Here is a 21,100-nt window from a genome sequence, read left to right on the forward strand (position 1 = left end):
GAGTGGAGTTCAATAGAAGATCACGCCATTCATAATTGATCCTGCAGCCTGTTGTCCAGTCCATTTATGTGGTGTCAGCATACTATATATTTCCGGTAACCGCATTCTTACAACTATTACTATATATATCCTATATATATTTTATTATATGTCCCTACTTGTTTACAATTAATAATTGTGTTTGATTTTCATGTACTTCAAGTTCAATATTTGATAAAATTTACCTTTCAAATTTCTTTCATGTTCTTGAAAACTTTCAGATCTTTGTCTGTTTCTTTTAGTTTCTTTGTTAAAATATTTATGATTTTTTTTTAAATATATAACTTAATTATTTATTGTCTAAAGGATGTACTCACTGCGTAATAACCTTGGTGCAGTGCATCCTGATGTCGAACTTCAAGTTACAAGTTGGATGGTGTCACCAATTATTTTCTGCAATCAGCCAAATAAACAACCAAAAACCTGAAAAAAAAATATAAAAAAAAATTTAATTAATTAACTGAATTTTTTTTACAAAAGCCACGTCATCACATAATTAAAAATAACTGCAATTCACCTTTCCAGGTTTGGATGCCCTGCATCCTGGAGTCCACTACATGCAGGAAGGGATCGGGCACCTTTAAGTTCATGCCAAGTCAGGTCATGATGCAGTGCATCCTAGGAGGAGTCGACCCATGGTGCACTGCATCCGGGAGTGGACTCCAGTAGGTGGAGTCGACCCAAGATGCACTGCATCCGGGAGTGGACTCCAGTAGGAGGACCCATGGTGCACTGCATCCGGGAGTGGACTCCAGTAGGAGGAGTCGACCCATGATGCACTGCATCCGGGAGTGGACTCCAGTAGGAGGAGTTGCCCAGATACTCTCTCCCGCTCTGGAACCACGTCACTAACACACACGCACACACACACACTTCCAGAGACCGGAAAAAGTTTCTTATAGAAACTGCCGGTCATCCCGGAGAACTGAGAAATTGGTCAAAATCAAGGGGTATCCCACTACGAATCAGCCAGAACCACTTGGGAATTATAGGTGCAAGAAAACGAAAAAAATAATTAATTATCATTGTCGCTGACGTGGCCATATTAATTTAATTAACATTTAGTTAACATTACATTTACATTATATTAAATTAACATTATTTTAACATTAAATTAACATTATATTAATATTAAATGGATTTTAATTAACATTTTACATTTAAAATAATTTTTTTTACCTGTTGCATTTTGATTGATTGGTGTTGTTGTTTTATTAAAATAGCATTTAAAAAATATATTCTGTTCAATTCAGGATCCATCATATATCGTGCCACAAACAACTTCATTTGCGACCAGAAAAACGAACAAGGAGGCGCCAATGTTTATGTCAACAGTGTTTCCCTCATCATGATTTGGAATGATTTTGAAACAAAAGGAGCGGGGGGGGATATTGAAAATTTGTGAGGTCATCACCCCACTCAAAACTGTTTCTCCGACCCTGTGTGGGGTAAAGGGAGGTGGTAGCTCCCAGATGGGCGTGCGGTATTGCTACACACACGCATATTGACAAATTGCAATTTAAATAGACAGCAATAAGTTAAACAGACGCACACACTCAACGCATTAACATCGGGTGGATAATGGGGGGAATTCGGGGGGAGGCAGCCAAAAACACGCCACGTCTAATTAGTTTAGCACGGCGCTCGGGGAGGTCAAGGGGCATTAGATGGCCGAGATGCTAGAGATGAGCAATAATTAGGCAAAAAGCTAATGCGATAAGGGAATTACAACGCATTTAGCCACGAAAACTGGCAAAAACATGCGACATAAATGGCTAAGTAATGTCTCAAATAAATCATAACTTATGTTACAGTTTGTCAAATAAATAGTTAATGTAACCCAAGTATTTGGTTAGCAAAATTAGAAAATTAATCTTAAATAGTTAAAACGTTTTTAAATATTATTAACTTTTTCTGTTTCTTTAAGATTTATGTAGGACACAGTTTAATAGTTTATTTATTAATTTGATTATACTTTTTGTTTTACTAAAGATATCTTAAGCATCCCCTAATAACTGCTGGAGATCTTATATCATCTCTGTTTTCCTCTTCCCGCATTGTACCCCGGCCAAAACCCGATAATACATCTAACCGACTAAATACATTAAGGCATTTTTACGGCTGGGCCGCCATTCCCATTCGTATTCCCCACAAAAGTTGCCATTTTGTCGAACTAGGATATCTGAATCAGAGATGCTTTTCACTGTAGTTGTTGTTGTGTTTTGGGCGGTAAATATTGATGAAAACATTTACGCACACACGCACACAATTAAACACGTTTACACAAGCTGATAAACAGCAAACACACGCACACACACACTTAAATAGAGATGAATAGAGGGTAGGTAGTAATTGATGAGTTTCCGTTTATGGTAACATCAATCATACGCACTGTATGCCAACGCTTTGCAACCAGGTTAAACAAATAACTCTATATCGTATCTCCACGTCTGTCTTTATTTGCCAATCCATTGTCAAAACCTATCTAAGACTATATACATATATACTCTTTACAAACAAATCTCAAGACTCGGAATTAGTAATGGAAGCTACGGTTCCTCTGTTTTCATTTGCAGTTGCTTTCGTGGCCACCGGTAGAGTCTGCCTCTTGGTCCAGCACAGAATATTCACCCAGATCAGACCGCAAACGCCCATATAGATGACTCGGAATCGAGGAGCCACCAGTGAGAAGTTCAATGCCTGAGCGGGCAGCCAGAAAATACAGGAACGCACAAAAGTCGGCACGAACTTCTCTCGTAGTTCTAGGAAAGTGTCTTCTGATCCTTCCATGATGGACATCCCTTTAGAAAAAGAATTTGATTTAACAAAAACATTTTTAATTCGAAATTACAACTATTGATAAAGAAACGAAGTTATTTATTTTTACCTGCATAAAACACAGTCAATAGATATGGCGTTAATACAAACTGATCCAGTACCAATTTTTTAACTATTACGATTTTGGCAGTTCCAGGAAGAACTCGGTCCAACCATTTGTACCTAAGAAATTTATTTATTAATTGATGTAAAATGAATACTATTTTTACATTTATATATTAAATGCAGAAGCAGGCAAGGTGAACAAAAATTTGTGTAGTACATATACTGATTTGTGGGTTGACCATATTGTGTGTCTGTTAGGTGTATATTATTTTGAGAAAGTGTTAAAAAGTATATATTTTATTGTAAGTGTTCTAGTGTAGATATATCATAGTGTGCTTTTCTGCCGACGTTGTGTTTAAATATCCTTGTGTGTTCTTCTGTATATGTTCGTGATTTTTCTCGGTTGATTTCCTTTATTCTTCATCATTCTAAACTTACATTGCATTTTACTTTTTATGGTCGTGCACATATGCCTCATTTTCTCAGTGCGTAGCGTGCTTTTCTCGATAGCTTTTCCCACTTTTATAATCGCGAAAGAAAAGCTTTGTGCTCTGCTTGCAGTTGGTGCTTCTAAAGAGAAAGTGTGAAGAGAAAGTGAGTGGCGAAGAGACATGCTCTTGACTTTGCGACACGTGCTCATGGAGCTTTTACGAAATTGTAAACAAATTGATAAAAGTCAAAAACAACAACAAAAGCGTACGGCGAAGCAAATTGAGGAAATAAAAAAAGAATGGTTAAATGGCGAGCATGTAAGTGTGAGTAAATTGACTGGCCCACCGATGCGTGAGTGTGCAGATACAAGTGGGGCCAAAATAATAGCACTAATTGTTATGGCAATATAAATAAAAATTTTAATAGAATTTTTACATAAAAAAAATTAATTTTTAGGTGTCTTTTTTTTTATTTTTAAATTAATGTTTATATTTGAAAACCTTAAATTATTTTTATTTAATACTTATTATATTATAATTTTTAAATTGATTTGTAATCCTGAAATTTTCAATTAAAAACTTTAATTATTGCACCAAAGACAAAGAAAGCAGAGCTATTATTTTGACCCCCACTGTTTTTATATACAAACAAAAGTATACATGTACAGATTTATTTATCTGGTGGATGGGGGCACAAACCAAAAGTAAAGTGTTGGGGCATAAACGGCAGTTCCCATCACAGCATATCTTCCTATTGTTGCATAATCGATATCCTTGCGCTCGTCCGCCGGCTACAAGGCACATAAATCTGATTAGAAATCGACCGCTATACCCCTCGGATATATCCCGTCCACATCTCCCCAGGTACTTGATAATATACTACCACTTACGGCGAGCCAGCGTTTGGACACAAATTGTTGCGAGTATTCGGCACCCACATACAAACTCCCATAGATGGCGCTATTCGTCACGAACGGATATCGACGGAATAAAGTGCGGACTCCCGAAATCAACCGAGCCATTATCTTTTTTAACAGAATTAATTATATTTATTTTATAAAAAAATGTACTAATATTATTTTTTGGAAGCGGCCAGCCGCCTGCGTTGACGAAGCTTTACTGAGGAGAAATTCGAAACTATGGCTCAGCTGTTACAAAAGACAATCAGTAAACAACAGAGAGCCGGAACGAAGCACAAAGAGAAATAGGGTTATCTAAGAGAAAATATAAATGTTTAGGGCTTAGCAACAAGCGGAACAGAAATCTCCAGATTTATGGCTTTTGTTGTTTAATAAAAGCTTGAAAATGCATTTTTTATAAGCGTTATCTGAACGGTGTTTATCAGACTACTTAGATAAGATTTGCTTTAAGTACGTCCCTTCTTCTTCTCTGCAGTTATGCTCCTCACCTTGTTGTTTTCTCCGAATTAGCGTTCAGAACTGGATGAAATTGAACCACTTTGTGGTCCGAAATCTGGCCAACAGCGTCCCTATATATTTTTATTTGCCATGACATCAATTGCGTCGAGTAAGTGGTCCTTTATTTTGTTGTTATTGTTATTAAAATAATACCTTTATTGGCTTCTCAACTGGCAGAATTTTCGATGAAAAAACAATCAAAAACCTTATAATAATTAAAGTACCACCATTGTTAAATTTGGCAAGCTAAAACCGACAAAATATTGAAGAAGTAAGCAATTGTCAATAGCTTTAATTAAATATTGTCAAGAAACACTTGATTAAAATGTTTTCAAAGTTTCATAGCTTGACGATGTATAAAAGAGTTCCACATCGTGGGGGATTGCTCAGTAGATATCGCAAAATGTTCATAAATTTCATTAAACTCTGGGCCTTTTTGGGATTACTTTCTTTCGTTGAAGCTTATCTAGTAATACCAATTATTAAAGATGGTAAGCAAACGTAATAAATGGTAAAACAACTTTCCTAAATGTATATTTTAGAGATACCCAACGGCCTTAACATAACTATTCCATTTGTAAAAATCGGGAATGGTTATTATTTTATAGAAACCAAAACAAAAAGAAACTGGTTTGATGCCTCCGAATCTTGTCATCGTATAGCTGCCCATCTATTAGCCTTTGAGACCATTGAGGAATGGGATTTGGTTAACAGGTATCTGTTTAAGGCTGAAAAAAAATATGTGTACTGGACTTCGGGTACTGATTTGGCTCATAAAGGAAAGCACATCTGGTTCTCGACTGGTCAGCCAATAACTTTAAAAATTTTGGGTGTGGGCGAACCCAATAAAGCTGTTGAAACTGAACGTTGTGACGAGTTGGGCTACAATGCAAACGCAACCCATTTTAATGTATTTAATGATCAGGTATGCGAAGAAAAACGACTGTATCTCTGCGAAAAAAGATATCCAAAAAGAGCTTCATTTGTCATATGGTAGATAGTACTTAAAAAATATTTTATATAATAAAAATAAACAACATTTTACAAGTAATTTGTTTTATTTTTAATTATTCATAGTTAAGAACTAATTATGTTTTTGATATTTTCAGGAGTTTGTTGTAATTTACTTACAAAATGTTCAACTATTTATATACTTACATTTAGGAGCAACAAATTTTCAAAGATTTTTTGAGGCAAACTTCTTTTACCATTTGCTCCACACACAAACACACTCCTCCAATTGTGTTCCTTTCCTACTGAATGCAAAATTGCCCCAATCAAGTTTAAAATACAAATCCACCGGCAGACCTACCTTAATCAAGGATACATGCAACTTTCTCTCTGTCAGCATAAAAAAAAAAAGAAACGCCGAGGAAAAACAACAAAACTTTAGCCCATAAAAATGCAATAAGTGTATCAAGTCTTGGAAACCCTTTTTGGCTAATGGCAATTTACGCACGACTAACAAACACCAGAGGAAACCTGGAAAAGCGGTTGGGGAAAGTCGGGGTCCTGCAAAACATATGCGAAAGAACAAAATCGGAGGCGGGGAAACGACAACTTTGATTGAGTGTCGGGAAAACGGGAGGCAAAGGTGTTAAAACTGAAACCAATTTAAAAAGTTCTGCGAAACCATATGGAAAGTGTGCCTTAGAGGAAGTAACTTTTCGATAGCTGTGAGTTTACTTGAAAAAAAATACCCTTGAAGTTTAAAAAAAAATGCAGTAAGCAAAGGATATTGCAACTACCTTGTTACTTGTTAAAAAAAAAATCTCTATTAAGCTGAAGATTTCAAATTCATAGTTTGTTCCCTTGTCAATTTGGCCTTTTTTTAAAGTGTAGTCTAAAGTAGGCAGTGATAAACTGACAAGCAACCCGAGCACACCACCCAGAACACACCTGAATATTTTCAGAGCCAGGTGACAAGACAGAGACCCCGACAGCTACACAAACTGGGAAAAGACGAACCAAGGATGAACCTGAGTGCCATTCTGAGGAGTGTGAGCAACGGTCTAGGCTTTGGGTTAGCCACAAAAAAAGCGGATTTGCAGAGACCGCCGTCCACTTCCGATTCGAGTGCCTCTTCAACGATTTCCGACACTCCCCTCTCCAGTTTTAATCCGGTTTCCAGTCTTTTGGTTCCCTCGGAGGACGAAGAGGACCTCACGGCGGCCGAGAATCGCCTGGCCTCGGCTGCTGCAAACCTTAACAAGAACAACAATCCCTATCAGCAGATAATCCAGCAGATCCTGCGACTGGTCAGCGAATTGGAGCACACGATCCGCGAGGATCAGCAGCAGGAATTCAAGCTACGAATGGCCCTCGATCGCCAAACGGAGCGGGTGCAGGAATTGGTTTATTCACTGGACACGGAAAAGAAGCGGAACGGACGGCTGGTGCAGTTGCTCCGTGGAATCGATTCAGCCAGTTCCGAGGACAGCGATCCGGAGGAACGACCACCCAGCGGATCCCATGTGAAGTCCATCGGGGAGTTGTACGATTCCATCAGTCCACTGCTTATGCAACAGCGGTAAGTTAAAGCAATTGTTATATTAAAATATTAAAAAATACATAACAAACACCCTTAAATATCTTTCAGCTACGATGAGCTCTCTGTTTCCCATCGCCAAAGTCGTCGGCAGTTGGCCAAAAAGGAAAAGGCTTTAAAGATCCTTAAATGCGAGACGGAACAACTTCATTCTAAATACGATCAGCTCTTCGATGAATATAGAAATGAACAGCGACGATTTGAGATGCTCTGTGCTCGCTATATCCAGATGCAATTGAAGAAGAAACAGCAAATCTTCAACCTGAAGAATACACTCGGTCACGCCAGTGAGTGCATTTTCCACGCCCAAGCGGCAATCGACGAGTTTTGTCAGCGGGGCAAGTTACCCATTTCCCAGGAAAAACTGCACAACTTCAGCAGAAATTTGGAGTGTTTCATGGACGCCCTGAGAAATTGCTGCTGCCAACGAAAAGTCCACGAAATTCAGCAGAAAAAGCTGCAAAAATCAGAGACGGAAAGTAAAGAAATCTTTGATTTGGTGACCCCAAAAGCCAAGGAATCCTCGTTTGCCAGTAGTCGCACCATTGTTCAGGAATCCTCAAAACAATATCATCGAACTCGACGTCACTTTCATTCAACTCGTTCACTTTAAGTTACTCCTTGGCGTTAGGTTTATTGTGATATTTTTATCCTATAAAAAATTGCTTCATTTAGCAAATGAAAAGTGTAAAAAAAAATCAAAAATATGTTTAGACAAATATATAAAAAAACAAAACCTAATTTTTGGAATTTTATTTATCAAAATGGTTATGCAAAAAATAAATACATTTTGCTTAATTTAACAAATGAAAAGTGTAAAAAAAAATCAAAAATATGTTTAGACAAATATAAAAAAACAAAATCTAATTGTTGGAATTTTATTTATCAAAATGGATATGCAAAAAAATAAATACATTTTTTAAAGGAAAATCAAGATAAAATATTATTTTATTTGTTTTTGAGAGGGGAAACAGACCAAAAATTAAATTTGTTTTGGAAATGAGATATCTGGGATTTGATTGTCAAATTTATTTGCTGCATATAGCTCTAGTATTATAGAAGTAACACTGTGTTTTAGATATCATTGTAAATCATACAAAAGGCAGAAAAAATGTCTACAAAGGGTAGGATCCCATCTATGGGTAAGGAGGGATTTAGGTCTTCCGCGATCAGCGGAGAAAGCCGATCAGAGGGACACTCCAATAGTGACTCCGACGAAGAAATCGAGCCAGGCAACGAGGTAAAGCCAGCGGCAGATGTCACCATTTACAATTTATACAACATGGGTCCGGCCTTCGGCAAGAAGTTTCCATTGCCTTACATTCGCATCATAATATCGCAAGTGGTCCAAGAAAAATTGAGGAACAAGAACTATAATCAAAATGATGCTTTGAAGTGGACTCGCGACGTCGCCGACGAAATAAATCTAAAGCTGAAGGGCCGCGCATCTGCTCCGAGATACAAGCACGTGGTGAACGTAATGCTTTATCAACAGACTGGAGCCGGATGTTTCTACGGAGCACGGGCCATTTGGGATGAACTTTGCGATGACTATGAGAGCTATACCTACGATGGCGGCAGTTTTGTTTGCACCGCTACCGTATTTGGTTGTTATCAATACTAAGTTTTAAAGCAGCAAATAAACATGGAAATTGCATAAGCTTATTTACGTTTACCATTTAAATAAAAACATCAACTCTGGCGATTACAATGTTAATGTTATAATTTTTTTTTGGGGTTTCCCTCCAAACTTTTGAATTTTGGCGCTGCCACTTTTGTGTTAGAAAAATATGGCCACACCAAAAACATACAATCAGCTGGTAGTCGCCTAGTGTGGCAACATCGACACACGCACATGTTGTTTATATTTCAATTTCCTAGATCAATTTCTTTTACGCCGCAAAAAAAAAACATAAATTAATGCTGTCAGGATGAAGGTTAAAATGATCAGTCGCAATCCGGACAATTATGTCCGGGAAACCAAACTGCAGCAGCACAAACGTGAGTGAAAAGAAAAAGCCTTGACCGGTTTTAAATAGCTTATCATTTTCAGTGCCCAGGAACTACGATCCTTCGCTGCATCCCTTAGAGGGTCCTAGGGAATATGTGCGTGCCCTGAATGCCACCAAATTAGACCGGGTGTTTGCCAAACCCTTTGTTGGCAACCTAAGCGGACACCGCGATGGAGTCTCTTGTTTTGGAAAGCATCCCAAGCAACTTTCCAGTTTGGCCACAGGTGCTTATGATGGAGAGGTTCGCATTTGGGATCTGGCCAATAGGATAAGTGCCCGGCACTTCGTGGCTCACGATGGTTACGTAAGGGGTATTTGCTACGCCCGCGAAGGAGACCGTATCTTCACCGTGGGCGATGATAAAACCATCAAGGTTTGGAAGACAGAGGCTCCAGAGATTGGCGAAGATGATGTTCCAGTCAACACAATACTTACTAAATTTGGTCTCCATGGCATTTCGCACAACCGCAAAGATAACAAATTTGCCACCTGCGGCGAGGTGTGTGCCATTTGGGATGAGAAACACAACGATCCTCTGAAGACTCTGAAATGGGGCGTGGACACCCTGCACACTATATCCTACAATCCTGTGGAGACTAGCATCCTGGCCTGCTGTGCAAGTGATCGCAGCATTATACTATACGATCAACGGGAGGCGCAACCCTTGAGAAAAGTCGTTCTCACCATGAAGAGCAACAAGTTGGCTTGGAATCCCATGGAGGCGTTTAATTTCACAGTGGCCAACGAGGACTGCAAGTAAGTTAAAGGGGAGAAGGATAGTCAACGAATTATAGGTATAGATGATACCCTTTACAAAATGACTATTCTGAACCCCAAATTTGTTATTAAGTTCTCAGCTAAACCATATTTTCCACTTCAGTTTGTACACCTTTGACACTCGCAAGCTTCAGACTCCCCTGAAAGTGCACTTCGACCATGTTTCTGCCGTCACCGATGTGGACTACTCGCCCACGGGCAAGGAGTTCGTTTCGGCCAGCTACGACAAGACTGTCCGCATTTACGATGCCCACCACAGCCACTCGCGGGATATTTATCACACCAAACGCATGCAGCACGTGGTCTGTGTGGCCTGGTCCTTGGATAATCGATACATTTTCTCCGGCTCCGACGAGATGAACGTGCGCATGTGGAAGGCCAATGCTTCCGAGAAACTGGGTGTCATTCGTCCGCGTGAACGGGTCAACTTCAATTACCAGGAGGCACTGAAGAAAAAGTATGCCGCACATCCACAGATCAAGCGAATTGCTCGCCATCGCCAGGTGCCACGACACGTGCTCAATGCACAGAAGAAGATGCGCACGGTCAAGGAAAAGGAGCAGGTCAAGGAGGCCAATGTGCGCAAGCACTCCAAGAAGGGCAAGGTGCCCTACGTCAGCGAAAAGAAAAAGCATGTGCTGAAGGAGGAGGTCTAAAGACGTGTCTTTACGACGACTGTAGTGGGATAAGTTTGAATAAAATTGATTTTTGTAAGGCCAATAAGCTTAATCTTTGCCAGTGAAATCGAAATAGAGGTAGGAAACTGTAATTTAAAGGTCTTGATTAGTGTACTTAGAGAGATTACTTTGGAACTATAATGTTATGTTACCTAGGAGAGAAAACTCCGTTGATATCTCTCTGTTACATTGCATGCAATTTTCGAAATATAGTTTGGATCCGATAAGCCATCGCGGCGGCGCGATAACGACAACTTGAATCGGGGGGAGTCGTGTCCATTTCTAGTGCATTTTCGATTATAAAATGTTGCCAGCCCCACCGTTGGAGCTCAGTATTTATTCGTTTGTTGTTACGGCAGCCGCCAGTCGGTCGTTAGTTTTTGTTTTCGTTGTTCATTTGTTTATACTCTCGCGGCACTTCGCCTCTCCCGTTCCCACAAAACTCGTTTGAACCCGCAAAAAGCATGGAGGCACTGGGGGATCTATTGGCGCCTTATAGCGAACTAATCGCCAAGGTAGCCGGCACAATTACTACCCTGCAATTCCTGTCCGGTGTGGTGCTGATGAACGACATCCGAAAAAAGGGTAGCAGCGATGTCTATCCCGTGGGTCCGTTTCTCGGCGGAGTGGTGCTGTAAGTTCTCAATTCGCGTAGAAAGTGTCGCATTAAGTGGTTCCGTAATGCTCCACTGCAGACCCACATCAAACAAAAAAATGAAAAGAAATGAAAAAAAAAAAAACTAAAATGTCAGCGCATCTGTGTGGGAATTGATTAAATTTTTGAACTGTCGCCATGACACTACAGAATCGACTCTCTTCAAGGCCGATACTAAATCGGTTTTGCACTCGATTCAATAAGATAACAATGGAACGGGTTACATCACTTGATGGTCAAAAAAAAATAAAGGAATTCCCCTTCGATCATCCGTGGCCGTTACAATTTGAAATAGTTGGGCTTTCGTTAACCTTGTCGCCGCCGGAATCTTTGGCTTCTTATCAACGCGAGGCGTCGACAAACACGTAGTTCTTATCTGGAGTGTATAATTTTAAAGCTTCGAATTACGAATGCTGATCCAGTATAGTCTGTCAGAACGTGGGATAGCCGCTAATCGTTTATGAGACAGGCGAAAGATAGCCGCCTTGCCCTCTCCACGTGCTCGGAATAAAGGGGTTTTCGGATTTCTAGGGGGTGCAATTCAGTGATGAGAAATATCTCAGCAGTACCTGACCGACACTATAATCTTTCCTTATTATCGTTCTTAACTAAGATTGCATATTATTATCTGTAGATATCTGGTTTTGAGGTAGAAACTTGCATACAAAAATTTAACTTGACATTCAGATGTTGGGTAGTGAGGTTTATGAATGCATATCTTATCAATAACACCAATGTGGATTTGCTTCTTGTCTTTGATAATGATTTCAATGAAAAATTGTTCATTACTCATGGGTAATATTTAGGAGGTTAAACCAAATATATATATATATATATATATAAATTAATTTATTAAACTGATGGTAAAACACTTTATACACACCATCGATCTAAATATTTATTTTTAAAGTCTGAACCCATTAAGCTATTTTTACTTCAAAAAAGGTATACACACATTTCATGCCTTACTTAACATACAAACAAAAAATAAAAAAATAAAATAAAAATTTTATTGAAGAATAAAAACCTATAATATTTTTAGTATGTCAACAACAAATATAGTACCTTTGCCATCACTGATGGTTTCATGGGGGGTGGTTTACGGAAGGTGTTAACTTGGACTGTGTCAAGTTTAAGGACCCACAGACATGCAAGGGAAGCAACAGTTGTATGCTAAATGAATTTCATTCCATACAAGGTGTAGGTCAAGGGCAATTCCGTGGCCAGTTTTGTATTCAATTTCACCCAACACGAATGTATTTCACAATTGTAGTGGGATTTTTGTAGGTTATTTGTCATCCTACGTGTTTAAGTGCTTATCAATAGCTACGTGTACCATAATTTGCAAATCACTATTCCTTTTTATCTATAAACACATGCTACATAAGAACTAATATCAGAATTAACGATAAAGAAACAGGTTTTTCAATAAACCTCTAGAGTAAAATACTCATTTTAATGGTTAGTGAGTGGAGTACTCAAAATGAAAACTTGTTCTATTTCTTTGAACTTTTAGAAAAAGATTTGCTAGAAAAAACTGGTTTGCTCTCTTAGGAATTTAAATAAATTAAACACTATGCTAAACAAAGTTTTTGTATTGGAATTCTGAAAAAGTTTGTCGCAGACCAAATATTTCTGTATCGCATTTTATCTTTATCAAAGAATATATAACAACAAATGTATGCTCAATTTGCCTACCTAATAATTTACTTTTTCTATTTCAGGACAATTCTTAGCTTAAAGCTGGCCAACATCATGAACGATGCTGCCATGATCAATACCAATTTAATTGGTCTGGTCATCAACTTTGTTTTCCTGTTCGGATTTTACTACTACGCTTCAAGCGGAAGCAGGGGAAACATTTGGAAGCAGATCGGATATTCATCGGTCTTCCTATTGGTGGTCATTGCCTATTCCAACTTCGAGGATCCCGCCAAGATCGAGTTCCGTTTGGGAATGTTGATCACTGGCATCCTTGTTTGGTTGGTGGGCTCGCCACTTCTACATCTTCCAAAAATCATTAAGAAGAAGAGCACGGAGGGCATGCCTTTCCCAATCATCCTGTCTGGTAATATGGTGGCCGGTTCCTGGATGTTGTACGCCCTCTCCGTTAAGAACACTGTTATGGTGGTAAGTTTCAAATAAAATTATAAAACAAAAAATGCCTGTGATCAAAGCAATCTTTTCCTAATTAAACACTGATGTTTTTTAACCATAATTTGTTCTTTTTCAGTTTCAAAACCTTTTGCTTTTTGCCCTGAGTGGCATTCAGCTCTCAATGTTCGCTCTTTATCCCAACAAACCGGCTACCAAGAAGCCCAAAGACACCAAGAAGAACAACTAATTTTAATCAATCGCTTTACCTAGAAAAGATGGACAAATAATGGGTTGTTGCAACAACATTACCAAGTAATTCGTAGTTAGGCTCGAGAAATAATCAAATTATTGCTTGAATTTACACTAAATCGCCACACAACAAAACTAAATTTGAGCTAGACAAATTATTTTTCTATATAAGAAATATTTTCTTAGAAAGGAATCCAGCTAACTAAGTTGCTAGATAATCTAGAATTGTTATTATATTGACTATTACTGTATATAACTACTACATACTTGCAATTTTTGACAATAATTCAAATCTTCCAAATGCATACGTATTTATAAAGTCAACAAATATGTAATAATAAAAAACTGTTACAAAATCGACTGAATTATGTATGTCATTAGGGTTTATCATTTAGGCGACTGGCACTGTGGAGTTGTAGTGGGCGCCGAGTTGATAAATGTGGCGGTGGTAGCAAATGACCAGAGGTGATCCACCGAACTCCTCTTGTCCCAGGAGTGTCGGTGCTCCCTCCGCTTGGATGACTTCAATGGGCACTCGAAGGAGCGAGGATATAGCCTTCAGTTCGATGTGGCCTCCCCAGGCGTGAGTTTTGGCTATATCCTGGCAGTACTTTTCGAATTGTTGGTCGTCGAGGAGATCGCCCGTTTCTGGATGGACCATGTAGGAAATAAGCGAGTCTTTGTGGGCGCGCACATAGTTGGCCGTCTCTTCTCTCAATTCCTGAACACTATGACCTGGAATGTAATTGAGATTAATAGGATTCATGGGGTTTAATTTTACTTGGATACCTGGCAGCGCATTTACAATAAGTTGATGCCTGATGGACTGGTACAAACAGTCTCCATCGGATGCTATATTATGGAGGGATAATTGCCGTTGAGCTAACTTCGTTGTGATCTGCTGGAGTTCGATTAACTTGGGGGATGGCTGATTGGCAGCGTTTTGGAGCTCTGTCTTTATCTCTGCCGCACGTTCACGTGCTTCCTTGGCCTTCTTATCCCTTCGTTTTTGAGCCTTGGACACGCGTTGATTGGAGGGCAGCTCATCCTCTTCCTCTTTCTCCTCGTTATCCTCCCCATTTGGCACCGTGTTTTCGGGCTTTTTCGGTGGGTTCTTAACCTCCGCTTCCGCTGGCACATCCTTAGCTTCCGCCGCCTGCAGCTCCACCTTGTGACGCTGCTCCAGTTCTCCTTCTAAGCGGGCCATCTCCTCAAGAAACTCCTTCCGTTTGGTTTTATTATTTTTTGGGGCATTCTTCTTCATGGCCTGCAACTTTGCCTGCAGCTCCTTCCTTTCACGGCGATGCCGGGCGCCAATGTCCTCCAGACTCACATCCTCTAGACGTGATTCTACGTCCCCAATCGTTTCGTCTACGCCGGACATGATGATTTTTCTTAGATATTATTAAAAACTATTTTCGGCAAAAATCTTTAGAGGTGGGTCAACAACACATGTTATTATCGATTCACAGCGATGTAAAATACTATACTATCGATATACATAGCCGTTATAAAATACCATATTTTAAATTAGGGTTTGAAATTTGTATAACTGGTGACTTTAATTGTGTTGTGTGCAATACAACATTGAGAAATAAATCCATCTATAGCTAAGAACTTACCGGTAAAATGACATTTCACAACTATCCACAACAGTATCAATAAAAAAATAACTTGATTTGCAGCAGGCTGAATTTTTATTTATGCTAAACATAAAACGACTATTGTGAGAAACTAAATACATGATTTGCCACCGGCAAGGAATCGGCTCAACCAATTCCTACCTTGGATATTTATAAATCTTAACTATAGTCCACAAAAGTAAAATCCAATTTCTTTTTATATATTTACAATATTTAAAGTTTAACAGCAATTACGAAAATGAGTGGAACCAAAAGGATTGCGAAATTTGATGTCAAATTGAACCTTATCGTTTTGTACAGTTCACAAGAGTGTTGATTTTAAAAAACTGGCAAGCAAACCAGATGGTACATTTCTTACAAGTCTATAACACATTCTCAAGCGCAAATCAGAAATCGCATTATTTACATTGGCCAACGCCGACGACTCCTAATTAACCTGATTTACGCACTAATAAAACAAGAAGAAACTAAACCGTGACTTGCCACAGAACTGGCTGCACCTAACCGCTAATATCCAAGGTGATATTTACTTAGCCACTAACCGAAAACTACGCAGGTGCTTCGTCTCCGTCTACAGATATATCTAGTGTGATTTTGCCTATTTCCAGTCGAACGTACATGTACAAAAGGAAGCACTGGCTAGCTAGGAATTACCAAAAAGAGCAGGCTCTATCTCTTACGCCCCCGAAGATCCCGTCTAGAGGCTCTTGGTAATGTTCTGGAACAGGCGACGGCCCCACCACGATTCCAAGTCGAAGGGTTTGAAGTCCTGCAGCGCTGGGCTTGGTGGCTCCACCCAAACAGTTGCGGTCGAGGATGCGGGCACCGGTGTGTTGGCCATGATGCTCTCCACCGGACTGGTGGCACTGTTGTTGTTGGCATCCGCCACCGGCTTCTCGGCGGGCTTGGCAGATGAGCTCGAGTCGTAGGGATTTTTTGCCACCAACATGTTCCAGGCTAACAAGACAAAAAAACAGGTTTAAATATTTAAAATTTTTTGGAATATAGATTTAGATGTAAGAAAAATCAAATGCCACACTTACAGTCATTTATGTAACGAATAATTTCCTCATGCTGCGGCGTTATCACTTCATCCTCGATCAGTTTTGTCGGCGTTATCCGTTTGGAGGCGAAACTCTGTTGAAAAACCGGACGTGGTATGCTGTTTTGTAAAACAAAATAAAGGTTTATCAGATTTTAATAACAATTCCATTGAATTTTAACGACTTCGCACTTATGCAAACGACACAGATCTTCTCAAACATGTGGACTTCAAAAATAAATCATTTGAAGAAAATAAGGTGGGGGATTTGACAACAAGATCCCCTCCCTCCTTTTTTTTAGGAACGTTAAATGAATTCAGCTTATCGTTTGCGACATTGTTTAACAATTAATACACTAATTTAAGCCGCTTCTAAATAAAATTAAATAAATTGAATCCTTTTTTGCACTGTGCAATTGCAATAGATTACACGATTGCTTCGATATTAATATACATATGTAGGTTGTGCTTAGCACTGACTTTGAATGCTGATAAGGAGATAACTAGCTTGTTATCTTTATACGTGTATATTTTTGGATTTTCCGATATTAATAAACGATTCTCAAAGAAGAACATTGATATTAATTTTGAAAACTAATACTGATAAGCTGTCCTATCTCACTTTCTATGGAAAATTCTATTGATAAGCACTCACCAAAAGACTCTAATCATCTCTTAAAATATGTGACGTAAGGTTGCTGCATATAATTTAGAACAAGATTTTTCCACAAGATACTTGTAGCAGTCATATTAGATAAAACAATCTATTAAATCTTGATTTTCGCAGGATGTTTGTTAATAATATAACACTTGCCACGAATACATATTTATCTATAGGTCCAACAATTAATTAGCAAGGCTTTCGAGAATTAGCCCCTTCAGCTAAGTGTAACCGAGAAGTTCCGTTGAAGTCGTGACGTAACGGACGTGGAAAAGTCAATGCCTCTGGGGCATTTAAATTAAAATGGAGCCGATAACCGACGCCTGACCCACGTGTTCCCTTGGGTCTCCTAGGGAGCCTATATATACGTATATATATTTAATATATACTTTGGGAACAATTAGCATTATAGTGCTACATAGGTCGCCACGGATTCTTGCGATAAAATGTCAGAGATAAGACGAGGGTCTCGAAACAGTCCCCCTTCCTCAACACTTTTCCCGCACTTTCCACATTTTCACCATGTGCTGCCTTGTTTGCATAAGCAGCCAAAAGATTCTTACTTTTTGTGCTCCTCGGGACTGTTCAGATCGAAACTGGCGTTCTTTCGGCCGCTCTCCTTGATGCTTTCGAATTTTTCAAAATTTTGTGCCAGTCCTGCGATAAGAAAAAGATTATTTAACTTAATAAAACCATTTATTTACAGTGGAAAATGCCGGCAAAACAAAAAGTTAACAGAGAGAGAGTGAGCGAACGAGAGCGAGAGAGTGGGGGCGACAAGAGAGAAAAAGAATAAGAGAACTTTTTGTGACATAACAGCTGGGCAAAAGTTTATTCTCTTCAAAAGGGTTTATTGTACCTTTTGCGAATACGGACCATTATTAACCTATTATTATTATTATTTAGCACTCACCGCGACGCGTTTTAGCAACAATTTTGCTGGGTCCCTTGTTGATTGTGTACATGGTGGAGAAATACCAGGGCAATATCTGTATTGTATATTGTCCTTCCTATTTTCGATGTTGTTTTCCTTTCTGGCAATGAAATGTGTTGTTTTTTCTTGGCGACTGCTATGATTTTGTTTTTTTTTCCGCTTTACAATCATATGATTTGTGGCACCCTTCTCCCCGTTGCCCCCTTTTGGTCTGTCATCGTCTTGAACGGTTACACAATACACTAGTTAGCCGTTGCTGGCGAAGATTCCGCGCTCTTCGATTTCTGAACAAGCCGTCTCGTATCAATTGATTTAATTTCGATTTAATTCACCGACAAAACACCGCATTCAATGGCTCCTGGAAAAAGGCGTGTGTTTTATAACGTTCTGTGCGGCGGACGAAGCTCCAATGCAAGAGCCCCATTCAAATCGCCAAACCAAATGTTAAGAGAAACACCAGCTAGGCGTTTTATGTTAACGCGTTTATGCGGCAAAGTACGAGTTGTTCCGAGAATCACCAATTCATTCTGACCAAATTTATATATAGATCCGAATACTTTTTATAAAAAAATATGTTTTTAGCCCTCTATTAAATATCTATGCTTCACAACTGAAAAAATATATTTTATTTTTAAGTAAATCCTCGTGTTCTTCTAGAAGTCTCGATATAAATTAACGCATAAACGTTACCACTGATACACGTGCACGGTCACCATATGATTTCGCCAGTGTGTACACATTCTTCAAAAGTGAAAACTTTTTTACCTGCGCGCGAAATTTTAAAAAATGATTAGATACTACATCTTATCGTAAAATATTTATTATAAACAATCGGGAAACTTATTATGTAGATCATTAAGTATATTTATTTACTTTGTAGAATTAAATCAAAGAATGCGTAAAACAGGATTCATATGGTGTCATTAAGTCTATTTTTGTCTTATTACAATTTCGGACATTATTTTTTATTAATATTTCGTACAATTCTGGAAATCCATTTTTGGTTAAGAGATTTGTCTGTACTGAGTATAATTGACCGTGACTAAATCCTTCTTAAAATCCACTAGACTGCGAATATTTAAGGACGGACTTTATGGCGGCAATCGAACGCCCATTACCCAAAAATTACAAGCTTCTGCTACCTGCACGCGTAATCTCCAACGCATTAAAAAGGGATTAGCGAGAATTTTCCGGGGAAAAAAATTAATTGCGAGCAGGTAGCCTCATAAAGTGACAGATGTCGGGAAGCGGATAAGTAATATTTTCCGCACTGATATTTATGACAGTTCTGAAATTGCACACCCATCAACTGAATATAAAAAGGGTCGGGGGGCAAAAGGAAATCAGTAGCAATCCAGCGCCGTCAAGTTTCACATTATTCTCCTGATCAGCCAAGCAATCATGTCGTCCAGCGAAACCAACCAAGTGCTGCAGCGTCTGAACAGCCTGAAAATTGTGGAAACTCCCAAGGAGCAGCGGGAGTTGGGCGGCCGGGAGTGCTATTCCCTGGACAGCAAGAAGTATGGACTGGTCCCAGCCACCCCCCAGCAGTGGAGGACCCGGAAAGTTCCAAACCGAGCTCAAGAAACGTCGCAAGAACAAACTCAACCGAATTTACACTTACGAGGCCGACAAACATTTCATCAAGGCGCGCAAGTCTTTGAACTTCTAATCACAACACGCCCCGATGTAATCACCTTAGTCATAATAACTTTGATTTCAAATCGAACAACTCAAATATTTTTTTCACGCTCCTATACAATAAAATATATACATACAATTTAAATTACGCGCATTTTACCTGTTAATCGATATGTGGGCAACCAATTTGCTTGTGGTCACACTGTTGCTGGTCTGTCTGGCGGCCCTGGCAAACAGCTGTTCTTGCGGCGAGGCGGCGAATTTGGACTGCGGCTGCACAAAACCTCACTAAAGATCGAATTTAACTAAAAATATTTCACAAATAATTGTAAATATATAAAATATAACATATTCGTTAAGATGACAGACGTTACGACAACCAGCGAGGGAAATTCAAACAGCAGTGAAGCTCTAGCGGAGCAACAGCAACCGACACCAGAATTTTTGCAGAGAAAAATATATTTTCTGGTTGACCAACTACGCAGTTTTCATTCCGAACTTCCAGAGTAAGCCCTTATTCTTTACCTTCTTTTAAGATTTATTAATCTTTTTCACTTATAGAAACCTGCAGACACGCATTTCCTACGATTTACTCACCGAACTCGCAAATTGTGTGCTGAATGAGGGCATTTTTGTAATAGTTAAAGCCCTGATGGAATTGCAACACGAAACAGAAAGACATTTGATTAAAATGCGAATGCAGGTGGAAAACGAGTACGAAATAGAAGTTGCGGAATGGAGGGCAAAAATTAAGGATCCAGAGGAGCTTCATCACATTTTGGGCCTAATGAAAATCAAGCACACCAAGAAACTAATTGAATCGGATAAAAAGATTATTGAAATACTTGATCAGAAGGTAACAACTTTATTCGTTTCCCTAAAAAGATGTATTTTAGATTAAAAAAAAACCATAAAGTACATAATATTTATATTATGACCAAGATAACTTTATCTTCTATTATCTGAAAAAAAAACTGATCTCTTTATTTACACTTTATTGCTTATAAATCAGTATACAGAATTTGATCGATACCCTGTTATACTTAAAGAATGTGTAACTTATTATATTATATTATATTACCACACAGGTAAACGACCAACAATCCACTCTCCAAAAAGCCGGCGTACCCGGTTTTTATGTCACCGAAAATCCGAAGGAGATCAAAATACAAATGTTCCTGTTGGACTTCATTTTGCGACTAAGTCGGCTGAAATACGAGCCCAGCAAATAACAACCAATTATAAATCCAGAACCCACAAAAGACTGCACTTAACTTGTTTAAATTAGAATATTTAAAACCATTAAATTATTAACCCTGATCAAATGTACCAGCTGTATGATCGCCCATTGTGGGTCCAAGAAACCTGTAGCGCTGCGCAGTTTTAATCAGCG

At 38.9% G+C, this 21,100-nt stretch overlaps 10 protein-coding genes and 1 long non-coding RNA gene across 12 annotated transcripts; 8 read left to right on the forward strand and 3 right to left on the reverse strand.

Annotated features, from left to right (window-relative positions):
- Positions 1-2,475: 2,475 nt before the first annotated feature.
- LOC108096169 (mpv17-like protein) lies at positions 2,476-4,471 on the reverse strand. 2 transcript variants are annotated; one of them, XM_017197550.2, is made up of 4 exons: positions 4,244-4,471; positions 4,053-4,144; positions 2,927-3,039; positions 2,476-2,840 (listed from the first exon to the last, which is right to left on the reverse strand). In XM_017197550.2, exons 1-4 carry the CDS (start codon positions 4,373-4,375, stop codon positions 2,563-2,565), a joined length of 615 nt encoding a protein of 204 aa, XP_017053039.1. In that variant the 5' UTR covers positions 4,376-4,471; the 3' UTR covers positions 2,476-2,562. The 2 variants fall into 2 exon arrangements, with proteins under 2 accessions (XP_017053039.1, XP_017053040.1); XM_017197551.2 differs by lacking the exons at positions 4,053-4,144; positions 4,244-4,471 and adding an exon at positions 3,361-3,648.
- A 304-nt stretch (positions 4,472-4,775) lies between these two features.
- LOC122320738 lies at positions 4,776-5,223 on the forward strand. Its single transcript, XR_006245794.1, has 3 exons — positions 4,776-4,880; positions 4,949-5,042; positions 5,109-5,223. It is a non-coding gene; the product is annotated as an uncharacterized LOC122320738 (long non-coding RNA).
- Positions 5,224-6,647: 1,424 nt separating this feature from the next.
- Positions 6,648-8,060, forward strand: LOC108096175. The gene is made up of 2 exons (XM_017197559.2): positions 6,648-7,301; positions 7,371-8,060. Exons 1-2 carry the CDS (start codon positions 6,745-6,747, stop codon positions 7,930-7,932), a joined length of 1,119 nt encoding a protein of 372 aa, XP_017053048.1. The 5' UTR covers positions 6,648-6,744; the 3' UTR covers positions 7,933-8,060.
- Positions 8,061-8,352: 292 nt separating this feature from the next.
- Positions 8,353-8,984, forward strand: LOC108096202 (dynein light chain Tctex-type). The gene has a single exon (XM_017197588.2). The coding sequence runs from the start codon at positions 8,431-8,433 to the stop codon at positions 8,941-8,943; it is 513 nt and encodes a 170-aa protein (XP_017053077.1). The 5' UTR covers positions 8,353-8,430; the 3' UTR covers positions 8,944-8,984.
- Positions 8,985-9,156: 172 nt separating this feature from the next.
- On the forward strand, positions 9,157-10,828 carry LOC108096324 (DDB1- and CUL4-associated factor 13). The gene is made up of 3 exons (XM_017197856.2): positions 9,157-9,320; positions 9,373-10,087; positions 10,212-10,828. The coding sequence occupies exons 1-3, from the start codon at positions 9,251-9,253 to the stop codon at positions 10,762-10,764; spliced, it is 1,338 nt and encodes a 445-aa protein (XP_017053345.1). The 5' UTR covers positions 9,157-9,250; the 3' UTR covers positions 10,765-10,828.
- Positions 10,829-11,115: 287 nt separating this feature from the next.
- Positions 11,116-14,146, forward strand: LOC108096326 (sugar transporter SWEET1). Its single transcript, XM_017197858.2, has 3 exons — positions 11,116-11,419; positions 13,165-13,570; positions 13,674-14,146. The coding sequence occupies exons 1-3, from the start codon at positions 11,250-11,252 to the stop codon at positions 13,782-13,784; spliced, it is 687 nt and encodes a 228-aa protein (XP_017053347.1). The 5' UTR covers positions 11,116-11,249; the 3' UTR covers positions 13,785-14,146.
- Positions 14,081-15,244, reverse strand: LOC108096325 (deubiquitinase OTUD6B). The gene is made up of 2 exons (XM_017197857.2): positions 14,576-15,244; positions 14,081-14,521 (listed from the first exon to the last, which is right to left on the reverse strand). The coding sequence occupies exons 1-2, from the start codon at positions 15,168-15,170 to the stop codon at positions 14,178-14,180; spliced, it is 939 nt and encodes a 312-aa protein (XP_017053346.1). The 5' UTR covers positions 15,171-15,244; the 3' UTR covers positions 14,081-14,177.
- Positions 15,245-15,464: 220 nt separating this feature from the next.
- On the reverse strand, positions 15,465-18,507 carry LOC108096327 (MAPK regulated corepressor interacting protein 2). The gene is made up of 4 exons (XM_017197860.2): positions 18,046-18,507; positions 17,696-17,789; positions 16,473-16,591; positions 15,465-16,386 (listed from the first exon to the last, which is right to left on the reverse strand). Exons 1-4 carry the CDS (start codon positions 18,095-18,097, stop codon positions 16,127-16,129), a joined length of 525 nt encoding a protein of 174 aa, XP_017053349.1. The 5' UTR covers positions 18,098-18,507; the 3' UTR covers positions 15,465-16,126.
- Positions 18,508-19,368: 861 nt separating this feature from the next.
- On the forward strand, positions 19,369-19,851 carry LOC108096421 (protein Z600). Its single transcript, XM_017198006.2, is given in 2 exon segments — positions 19,369-19,608; positions 19,610-19,851. Coding segments are annotated over 2 exon segments (270 nt in total). The 5' UTR covers positions 19,369-19,467; the 3' UTR covers positions 19,739-19,851.
- Positions 19,768-20,184, forward strand: LOC108096423 (gonadal protein gdl-ORF39). Its single transcript, XM_017198007.2, has one exon. The coding sequence runs from the start codon at positions 19,880-19,882 to the stop codon at positions 19,997-19,999; it is 120 nt and encodes a 39-aa protein (XP_017053496.1). The 5' UTR covers positions 19,768-19,879; the 3' UTR covers positions 20,000-20,184.
- On the forward strand, positions 20,068-21,036 carry LOC108096420 (gonadal protein gdl). The gene is made up of 3 exons (XM_017198005.2): positions 20,068-20,213; positions 20,269-20,563; positions 20,796-21,036. The coding sequence occupies exons 1-3, from the start codon at positions 20,068-20,070 to the stop codon at positions 20,937-20,939; spliced, it is 585 nt and encodes a 194-aa protein (XP_017053494.1). The 3' UTR covers positions 20,940-21,036.
- The last annotated feature ends 64 nt before the right edge of the window (positions 21,037-21,100 follow it).

This window comes from Drosophila ficusphila, unplaced genomic scaffold (assembly GCF_018152265.1).
Source record: "Drosophila ficusphila isolate 14025-0441.05 unplaced genomic scaffold, ASM1815226v1 contig_106, whole genome shotgun sequence".
NCBI lineage: Eukaryota > Metazoa > Arthropoda > Insecta > Diptera > Drosophilidae > Drosophila > Drosophila ficusphila.